Source organism: Aegilops tauschii, chromosome 7 (genome assembly GCF_002575655.3).
Source record: "Aegilops tauschii subsp. strangulata cultivar AL8/78 chromosome 7, Aet v6.0, whole genome shotgun sequence".
NCBI lineage: Eukaryota > Viridiplantae > Streptophyta > Magnoliopsida > Poales > Poaceae > Aegilops > Aegilops tauschii.
Genome location: NC_053041.3, coordinates 529880939 through 529891441, shown reverse-complemented (window position 1 = coordinate 529891441; position 10503 = coordinate 529880939). Strand labels below are relative to the sequence as shown.

General features: G+C 49.6%; 1 protein-coding gene across 2 annotated transcripts; it reads right to left on the bottom strand.

The window, feature by feature from the left end:
- Nucleotides 1-234: 234 nt before the first annotated feature.
- On the bottom strand, nucleotides 235-2786 carry LOC109746800 (beta-1,2-xylosyltransferase XYXT1). 2 transcript variants are annotated; one of them, XM_020305903.4, is made up of 4 exons: nucleotides 2408-2772; nucleotides 2074-2273; nucleotides 1856-1918; nucleotides 235-1721 (listed from the first exon to the last, which is right to left on the bottom strand). In XM_020305903.4, exons 2-4 carry the CDS (start codon nucleotides 2180-2182, stop codon nucleotides 457-459), a joined length of 1437 nt encoding a protein of 478 aa, XP_020161492.1. In that variant the 5' UTR covers nucleotides 2183-2273; nucleotides 2408-2772; the 3' UTR covers nucleotides 235-456. The 2 variants fall into 2 exon arrangements, with proteins under 2 accessions (XP_020161492.1, XP_020161491.1); XM_020305902.4 differs by having other exon boundaries at nucleotides 2074-2786.
- Nucleotides 2787-10503: the final 7717 nt, after the last annotated feature.

The following is a 10503-nucleotide window of genomic DNA, read 5'->3' as shown; positions in this document are numbered from 1 at the left end:
GGTACGTGTGCGGTAGGTGCTCCAACATTTCTCGCCGACCAACATAACACCTGTGGAATCTTTTTGGCGCCACCCGATTGGGGCACGAGGGTTGATGCTTCATTCCCCACCCTCGCCGTGTCGGTCCATCTAAAGAAAACCATTTGATGCCTCACATGACGTTGTTTTCTTCCTCTTGTTGTTGGCCCTTAGCTGCCTTGCCAGACACGTACGCCCGTCACGGCTCCGAGAAAATGACCAAACTACAATCAATCAATCATACAACAAAAACGTCGCCACCATGTTGTCCATGCAACGGCCAAAAAACTAGAATCAATTTGTGTACACCTTTGATTTTCATGTCGAGAAAGAACGAGAAGAAGAAGGGGGAAAAAAGTTGGTCTGATTAACATGATGTGTATGTATGTGTCGTCGTCGCCGTCGCCGTCGCCGGCGTGTGTCATGTCAGTGCGCGTGTCACCGGAGGAGGTCGAGCGCCTTCTGGAGCACGGGCCGGAAGCGGGCCATGTCGAGCCGGACGTCCTGCTTGCCGAGGTAGATGTCCTTGACGAGCGACCAGCTCTGCTTGTGGATGGGGCCGGGGTCGAGGAACACCGGGTGGCCGGGAGGGTAGAGCTCCGACAGCGTGCTCTCCTCCGCCGTGATGTTGTACTGGATGTAGCGCATGTTCATGTCCCGCGGCGGCACGCCGTACTCGTCCATGGCCAGCCCCTCCATCCGCCCCAGCGGCACCACCTGGACCACCACCGCGTTCATCGGCAGGAACACCAGGTTCGTCAGCCCGGACCCGTGCACCGCCAGCATCACGTCGAACGCGTTCACCGTCGCCGACGCGTCCGCCATCCGCGCCTGCCCGCCGTCGTCCACCAGGGCCGCCTCGCCGCCCTGCTTCTTGGGCGGCGACATCAGGTCCGAGGCCGTCACCTCGAAGCCGAGCTCCTCCGCCGCGGCCACGATGTCCTCCAGGTTCATGAACCGCCGCCGCGACCGCCGCGTGATGATCAGCAGCCGCGGCCTCCGCCCGCCGACCACCTCGTCGTCCGTCCGGATCGCGTGCTCCCGGGGCAGCGCGTACCGCCACATGAGGAAGCGCTTGAAGTCCACCATGGACACGTTGTTGGGCGCGCGGCGCGGGTCGATGCTCAGGTCCTTGTGGCTGCGCAGCCCCACGAAGGCGCGGCGGTAGCAGTGCACGCGCGCGTCGCCGTCGAGGTCCAGCGCCTCGTGCCGCGTCAGCCCGCCCACGATCTCGCCGTACTTGCCGAACCACCACGCCTGCTTCTGCTTCACCAGCAGCTGCACCTCGCCGCCCAGGTGGCGCGTGGTGATGAAGAGCGGGATGATGTTGTCGTTGAAGTCGTGGTAGTAGTTGCCGCAGTAGCCGCCGTTGGAGTACACCACGGCCGGCACGTCGTGCATCACCTCGCACGCGGGGGCCTCGTCGGCGTCCGCCAGCCGCACCGTCACCGCCGTGATGCCGTTCATGATGCGCGCCTCCCCCTTGCGCGTGTACGGCTGCATCTTCCAGCTCGTGGCGTTGGCGGCGATCCACGTCGCGTTGGCGCCGACGACGTCCCCGGCGGTGGTGCCGCGGCGAGGGGTCATGACGAACACCTCCGACGTGCTCCCGCGGATGCGGATGGCGCCGGCCATCTCGCAGTAGTCGGATCTCGTGTCGTTGAAGTCGCAGCTCACCTGAGGCTCCGGGATGAACTCCTCCTCTGCATTGCACAAACAGAAATCCCACATTGCAAATTTTATTAATCAAGAGCTTCTTTTCTTTCCCCGGATGAACTGACCAATCATCCACATTGCAGCAGAAGATTATTGAGAGGATGCTGATGATGATGCCTACCTGCGAGATTGAAGAAGGCCCTCCTCCTGCTGCTATCCATCAAGAGCGACGGAAAAGGCTTGCCTGCAGATTGAAGCAAACCTCAATGTCAAATCTCCATTTCGACCAGAAGAACCGATGAACAAGCAACCGTCCACGAATCAAACAGCAACAGGATGAACATTTCTCCGACGAAACAAAGCAAAACAATGCAATGCAATGCATGGAAGAACACATACCGATCACCAAGAACTGGACGGCCCCGATGAGCAGCAGCAGGGGGAGGCTGCATGAAGCTCCCCTGCTCTTCTTGAAGCTCTTGCTCCTCACAGGGAGAGGGACCTTCATCTCGGCACAACCTCAGAAAGCAGAGAGAGCCACAGAGCTCCTATCCCTTCCTTGTGGTACTACAAGTAGTATCCACAATCGCAACGCATTCCTCAAGCAGCAGATGATTAGTTAAGTCGGGGGAGGAAAGGAATTAAGAAATGGATACGATCGATAATGGACAAATAGATAGGCGCGGCCACGGGCACATCACAGCGCGGCAGTAGTGGCCGGGGAGAAGGATACAACTTAGTACACTAACTAGACGATGATTTGGAAAGCGATCGCCATAGTTTATTCGAGCTCGCTCCGCTGGTCGGTAGAACGATTACAATCGCTGGCACTTCATGGAAACCACGTTTCCTCGCGCCTCCCCTTTCCCTTTTCCTTTCGTCCCACGAGAACTGAGCCAACGCTTGTTTTCTTTGCGCGCCTTTGATTGGACTTTCCGAAGCCTCTGCTCGGATTTCGTTCACGGGCAAGAAGATCTCAGCCAGAGCTCGCTTCTCCTCGCCGTCGTCGTCGCGATCGCCATCGAGCTGCAAATCCGATACATTTATGTTGGTAGGTCAATGGATGTCAGGTGACATTTTAATGGCGTTCGACCACTTGAAAGCCGGGCTAATTCTCAGAGGAAGCCAGATGGGTTTACATGCCTTCCAAGTAAGCGTGGTACTGGTACGTGCTGGTGGCCAGATCTACGGGCTTGGCATTTCGTGCTGCTCCAGCAAACGGAATTGTTTGGGGCACATGGGAGGAATCGCAGGCCGAACGCAACAGCAGAATGGCAGGGGAGATTGTCCAGTCCAGGTTGCAGCTACTTTATTACCATCCGGTTCGCCTTTTCTTTTCTTTTTTGCTCCCGGAGGCTGGAACTATGCACTTTCCATGTAAATAAAATAAAAGTCTACCAGTGGATCGATTGCTCGTTCTGAATCAAGCCTAATAATTTAACTATGAACCATCGTGCCCACCGCAACTCTGTGATTCTGCATCATCATTCATCAGCAATATTTTCCCGGGATCATCTTGGAGAGGATAATAACTGGGAACTTTGCGTCTCTGGCTCCATATACAATGACTCGAACCCTCATCTTTTTGCTGTCCGGGCATGGCAAGCAGACCATCGCAAGGAAAAATATCAACGAAAAACGACATTAAATTAACCTGAAAACTGCAAGCTGGGGGTATAAAGACATGGGGCGTCGGTGCCCCAAAAGAAGAAGAAAAACATGGAGGACCAAGCCGGTTGTGCTGTGCATTGCATGGGCCTAGCTCCCACCGCGCAAACGGGAGGCAGATTTTTAAAATTGTGATACACATGCCTGTGATGAAATTGTACCATATGGTTGACCAACCTTCAGAATATTATGTGTACCCTCTTTTGACTAGCATCTCGTGTGTCAATTTGATCCTTTGATATATCGTGGTGCATGATTCCATGGCCATTTTTCCATTAGCTTGCCAGCTGCAAATCATTCTGACCCTGCTGCAACTTGCGTCGCTCTGCCCTCTGCACCGCGTGCGTTTCTGCCGCCGAATACGGTGAGGTGATCGGTACGTATGTGGTACGCGGAGAAGACTACGGGAGGAGAGTACTGCTGGCCACGTCGGTCTCAAGTGGACATGTGGTGGCGTTGTCTACGCTGGGAGCATTCCTCTGGTCCCTGGTCCCGGAAATGAACATGTAAATCGATTGCCCACTAGTAGTATAGTGCAGGGAATGTGTAGCCGCACGTATTATTGGACGACGATCTATTATTATGTGGCGTGGGAAGCTGCCGGGATATCTTCCGGCCACCGACCGCCGGCATGCACCGGCCGATGGACGGGCGGAAGCGAAGCTGTGATCGGATATTGGGGGGAAATGCGGTTGTTTCATGAGAGCTGCTGTGCCTGTACGTACGTAGCGTACGCACGGCGTTTTAGTTGGCAAGTTTGTACGGGTGTACGACTCTTCATCCTCACGCGAGTCACCGGCTAAGGGCGCACGCACCACACGGCGGGGGTACTGGTCCTCACAATTCCTCCTCTTTCTGCAGGGGATGAATTTTGCTGACTAAAAATGAAGCACCGAGGGTATACAAAACACAGTAAGCACATGCTTCCACCAACACCAACGTACATACGTAAGAAATTACACTGGCAAAGAGCAAAGCCTTGCAAAACCGAAGCTATGTCTAGGCTGTGGGAAAAAAAACCTGAAGCAATCAAAATAGCGATCAACAAACTACAATAACAACCATCCACAACAATCACCTCTTGACATTGAGGACAATGATAAAGATTCTCCAACAGCTGCCGCCGGATGCAACCACCAAAGGTCAGGTCCTGTGTTTTCATCCTGGAACTCGAGACCGGCTACTTAAGAAGCAGCACCAAATCGAAGTCATTATGTGATGTCGCCATCATTTTTCACGATCCCGGCAGCTACGTGCGAGATGCCACGCAAATGAAGATCATGCCTGCACAAGTAGGTAGTCAAGTCGCAACAAGTGACAATCACCACCAAAGTCTCAAGACGACGAAGGTCATCGTCACACATGCGATGAAGATTGGCAAGGGAGGAAGACCGACACCGCCAAATTCCAATTCGCGACACTTTGGCAGTCTGGCACCATCCTCATGCTCCCCCGTTCTTACCTGTGGCGGTAGAATTGGTCGACAAAACAAACTCATCATTGCCGCATTATCCGAAGGTCCATGACCCTCCGCTCCGTTTCGACAATCGCCTAGCAGCGCAGGACCATGACACCATCCATGCACCTGAGCGGAGGACCTCCTAGTTTGGACGCAGAAGGCCGCCGTTGCCGATCATGTACATGAAGATGGGACCGGCCACCGATGTCTCATCATGAGAGTCCGCCAACTCGGTTGGAAAGATCACAGCCCTGCTACATAACCATACCGTCAGCCTCAAGTCATCGCTCGTAGATCCCATCTCGTTGCCAAAGGTTGCCGGAGCAAAAATGTCCCCGCCACCGCCTCCATCGATCATCGTACGTAGAGACTTAGTCCGACCTCTAGTCTCTAGCAGCGACGAGGGAAGGGGAGTTAAAAGGTAGGAGGCTGTGGTTGTGGGGAAGGGCGGAAGCGACAACTGTAGACAAAACAGGTCCGCCCTCCACAAGTCTTTCTTGTGGAAGGTATACTTTGTTGTCTCTTTTATTTTTTATACTTTATAATTTTGGGGTATCTACATGTATTGTTAGAGGTTTCTTTGGTCAAAGAGTCATCATGCAATAAGATTGTTGGTGGTTGAAAGTTAACTTTTAAAATAAACCGATAATGCTAACTTTCTAAATTATGATTCTAAAAGTTCACAAAACCGATGCTCTCTTACCGAGTCCCTTAGTCGAATTTTGTTTTAACCTTTGTCCTTGTTTTGATAAGATCTTCGAAACCAGACCTCGATAGTATATGTTTTGATTATTTTTACAATTCCTCCTCAGCTACCACTCCTCCTTTGCCGATAAATCATTTCTCTACTCTTTCCTCCACCGGTGTGAGTGTGTGGGGAGATCCCCCATCTACCGATGGGAGCTATAGTTACCCCTATATTAGGGCATTAGGTCTCCGTTTGTCCACAGCTTTGGCCCTTTGGCGGTGGTGGAGGCGGTGTTCAATAATGGTTCATCTAGCTTCTTCTCTAGCCCTGGTGGTGCATGGCATTGTCGGGTCCAACGACAAGATCAGGTGGAAATGTGTGTCTTCATTGTGCGCAACTTCGTCCCTTCCGATGGTGGTGAAGCAGTGTTCAATAGGGTCTCTTTTGATTTCTTCTCCATCCTTGGGGATGCATCAAGATTGGGGTGAAAATGTTTGTCTTTTCGTTTGTGAAGGCAGAGGTGGTTGGTTGTGTTTTCGACGGGTCAGTACTGCTTCGGCATCAACAACATCGCTCTAGCTATTTCTTCGAATCAGACGGATGTATAGATAAGATTGACCTTGTGTCCCTTCTTCTCTAGGTCGCAGATCATCCAGGATCGACGTCGTCGACACTTCATGGTAGAGGCTGGTGACTTCTCGACTGGCTTTGTCGGCATGCGCAGGATGAAGATGATGGATGATTATCTGAATACACGCTTGTATTTCTTCTCTTGTTGAGGTTTTCTTATCATGTTGATGTTTTTTTTGCTGGTGTTTAATCAATATATAGAGCTTTTGCTTCTTCGGAAAATAATATGTTTTTTCGTTGGTACAAAAGAACCAGAAGAAAAAAGAGGGTATCACATTTTTTCTGGGCAGCTGTGTGCTGCCTTATGGATAGTAGTCTACTGCAATTCTTAACCTAAGAAATTGTTTTAGACTACTGTCCATAAAAATAAAACCTGAAAAATTGTTTGTAGTTCAGTGACCAACTTTTTTTTGAGGCAAAGTGACCAACTTACACATTAGTAGTATCAATCAAGTGTAAAAATTCTCAACAAAAAAATCAATCAAGTGTAAAAATGGAATAAACAATACGTAGTCAGGCTATGCATTTTCGGATCTGCGTTCTGCTTGGGCCAGACAGTGTCCTTAAAGCTTATCAGGCTTCAACCAACCGAAATCACGCAACGATTAGTCGGGGAGCGCTCCCCGCGCGCCAAGTCTCACGCGCGGAGAGCTGGTGAGACTTTTCCGAGGCGCTCCGCGCGCGACACTTGTCGCACGCACGGCCTCTCCCGTGATTTCCGGTTTCCGGTTTCCCTTTGTGGTTTTTCCTTTTTTCACTTTAGTCCTTATACTTTTAATGTTTTGTAATACCTTTTGATCTGTTTCTCTCTGGTGTGGCCGAACCATCGTCGCGGACTGTTCTTTCTTTGCCGTTGTCTCCGCCCGTCGCGGCCGCCGCTCTTGTCACGTGGTTACGGCGGCCCACGTCCCGGCCGCCGCGCTTGTTGCCTTCTCTTACGGCGATCCTTCTTTAGCGTCGACCTCGCTTCCCCCATTCGCGATATCGTCGTTCCCTACCTGTTGCATTCGTGGGTTCCCTGTTTCCCTTTTACGTTTCTCTTTTGTTCCCATTATATTTTCGGGATATGGAGATTTATGGTAGTTACGGGTGGGGACTACCAACACTATCAGATGTCAAGTTTCAACTGGGTTTTGTGGGATTAGTTCTTGATAATCATTGTGTTCGTTGCAGTTATGGCTTGGCCTTTTTGCCGTATGCCTGGTGGCCCGTGTTCTTCTGTTGATTCTTCTATAGATGGGTTCAGTGTGGTCCTGGATCGGCATTGTTCGAGGCGTGTTGTAAGAATATCATTTTTTAATTTTTTAATTTTTGGCACACACGCTTATTTCTTTTGGTGCTGCCCATGCTGTTTTGATTTTGATTATGATCCTTGTTTTGATTTGTTGTGCAGTATGTTCCGTGCAGTGTTAGAGCTCATCTTGCTCGTTACATCGAGGAATGTAAGGCTTTAGCCATAAGGAGGGGTGACGAAGATACTGATCTTGCTCTTCAGTGCAATGAGGGTTATTTGTATGGTGTTCTGTTTAGTCATGGTCGGGTGAGGAGCAAACTCCATGGTCCTTCCTGGGAACGATTGGTTAGTGATTATGGTGTTCGTCCTCGTGATATAATGACCGTTAGGCTTGAACATTATAGAACGTGGATTGGTATTGATTTTTATCGTGTTGGTCGTGGAGATGCGTTGTCTCCTTTACCGTCTGTTGGTAAGGTTTATTTTTAAGGAAGTTTTTAGCTTGTTTTATTGTACATGATGATTTTTCTGTTCCCTTGAGCCTGTGTAATTATATTTTTTTAGCTCTAGATGGTTTGAGCGACTCCGAGAAGGAACTTGTTGGGAGTTTTTATTACACCCGTGATGTTTTTCTTAATTATCAGCAGATGTATTTCATGAGGTGTCAACTCTTTGATGATGAGTACATACCCTATTGTCCTTTTGTTCACAGGATTGATTCCATGAATGTTAATGGTCATCGTATGGCCAGGTTTAAAAAAGAAGATTATTGAGCCTGGAACAAAAGAGTGGAAACCATATCCAGGCGAGGAATTTGACAGGTCTGAGTTCAGGGTAGATGTGGATGAGCAAAAGGAAATATGCAGTTGCAGCTGTAAGAAAATGAGTAGGGATGGCATTCAGTGCTGCCATGTGCTTAAGGTGATGGACCAAATAGGAATGATCGATCAACTTCCAAAATCCTTCATCAACCTCAGATGGACCAGGAATCTATCAGAGAGCCTGAAAGTTCTGTCTACAGGTCAAGATGATAGCATGACCGCACAAGACGATGAAACTATGAGATTCGACCTTGCTTACGCTGAGTTGTCGGATATCTGTTCAAATGCTTGCAGAAAAGAGAAAGCATACAGTGTGCTACGTGAGTGTACGCTAGATATGAAAATAAAAGTCATGGCGGCACTTGCTGAGGAACTAGACACAGGCATTCTTGCGGAAACTCTCAAGAACCCTCCCATGAGTGGCTCAAAGGGCACGAAAAAAGGAGATCGAATCAAAGCTGGTTCTGAGAAGAAAGGAAAAGGCAACAAAGCTGCATCCAAGTGCGGCCGTTGTGGAGTAAAGGGTCATAGGAAAACAAACTGCCCGGGAAACCCAGAAGTCCAGGAGAGGATCAGGATTGAAGAGGATAAGAGGAAATTGCAGCAGGAGAAGAGGGCAAGGTCAATAAAATGGCCGACAACACCGACAACACCATCGAGGACATCAAACGGCTCAGGAGAATGCACTCCAAGCCTAGGAGGAAGACGTCAGACGACGCCAGCAACTCCAACGACCCCACTGACAACAGGGAGCATTTACCAAAGTCTTGCATCTATGCCAGAATCGAACATCACACAAGCCAGGCACACAGAATGCGCACAGGGAAGCCCAGGACAAGGCACATAATCTGCGCAGTCTATTTCAAGAAAGGAAAGATCTGAGTGGAGACTTTTTGGTACCGGAGAACATCTCTTTGATTTTTGGTTTCTATGTATGTATATTAATTTTACAGGTAAATAGGTTGAATAGCTACGCACAAGGGTCGAGAAGGAAGAATGGATCGCTGAAGATTCAAAAACAAGGCCGCACATTGAGCGGTGAGGAGGGCGAGCGGGTGTCGATTGTTTATTTTTTCGTGTTGTGGTTATAAGAACGGCTTGTAAGTTAATTTGCTGCAGTTATAGAAACAAAACAAATTTAAATAAGAACGCCTTTTGCTTCTTTATGTATCTTTACTCGGCGGAGAAAAATATCAGAGGCACATGTTTCCTTGTTATTTTCCGCAGCCGTCGGTTTCTGAACGTGGATGTTGTAAGCATACAAGTGCTGTGTCACAGAGAGATAAAAATAACTGAAGGGCACAGGCAGCCACGGCCATGCCACTGGTGAGTGTTCAACCATGACTCTCACGGTTGCATGGTCACGCCCGCCGTTATGTAACAAAAACATTTTAAGTATAGAATCTGGGTCGTGCTTCTGGGGCCGCATAATCGTGGCTTTCTTGGTAACGGTGCCTCGCCTGTTCTCACGCCTGTTCTTCTGTTATGAATGCATGTCTGTAAGTATAGAGCACATAACCGTGCTTGTGATGCGTGTCCAACCGTGCCTCATGTGCCTTCACGCCATGCTTCTGTGATGCAAAGATTTCAAACATAACGGGTCACGGTTGTGTTTGTGTTTCTGTTTCACAAATGGATATAGTGCCTGGCAGTAGGTTCAAGGCGTTTCCTGTGAGAGAATCACGTCTTTACATGCTACTGAAGCACGTGGAATCACGGCCGTGCCTGTGTGGCATGTAGAACAGTGCGTGTCATATCACTTCACGACCGTTGTGTGGTACGTGGCAAACCGTGCATCTGCCATGGCCGTGCCTGTGTGACAGGTAGAACAGTGTGTCTCGTATCACTTTCCTACGAAGGCATGATCGTGTGTGTGGTTCCTGACAAACCGTGGCTCTGCCATCACTTCACTTCCTTGCTTTTGTATGTGAGCGTTTCGGCAGAATCATCTGCAAGGCAGAGGCACGGCCTTGAATCTACTTAACTTTGAAACGGTCTTTATAGTGACTTCATGGTTAATGTGCCCGTGCAAAATTTTGCAGCTTACAAAGGCAAGATGACTGTTGAATCGTGCTTCCAGGCGTCGAACAGATTCTTCAAAATAATGTGTGTGGTAAATAATTAAAACGCGAGGGGCACGCCCGTGCCTGGTCTGCGTGTTCAACCGTGCATCTCGTACCTTGAAAGCCATGGCTCTATTTAATGTTTCAAGCAGCCACCTACCATTTACTTGTTACGAGTAGTAATTAACCCGCTCCCTCGCGTAAAAAAAAGGTAATTAATCTGGACCCCTCCGCTCCCCGTTGGGGGTATTTAAGTCATTTCGTGG

Excerpts from the sequence above, each read along its gene's own strand:
- LOC109746800 (XM_020305902.4), bottom strand. The coding sequence starts at position 2,182 with ATGAAGGTCCCTCTCCCTGTGAGGAGCAAGAGCTTCAAGAAGAGCAGG. Across the intron at positions 1,919-2,073 it reads CGTCCAGTTCTTGGTGATCG|GCAAGCCTTTTCCGTCGCTC; the intron begins GTATGTGTTCTT and ends TTCAATCTGCAG. Across the intron at positions 1,722-1,855 it reads GGCCTTCTTCAATCTCGCAG|AGGAGGAGTTCATCCCGGAG; the intron begins GTAGGCATCATC and ends TGTGCAATGCAG.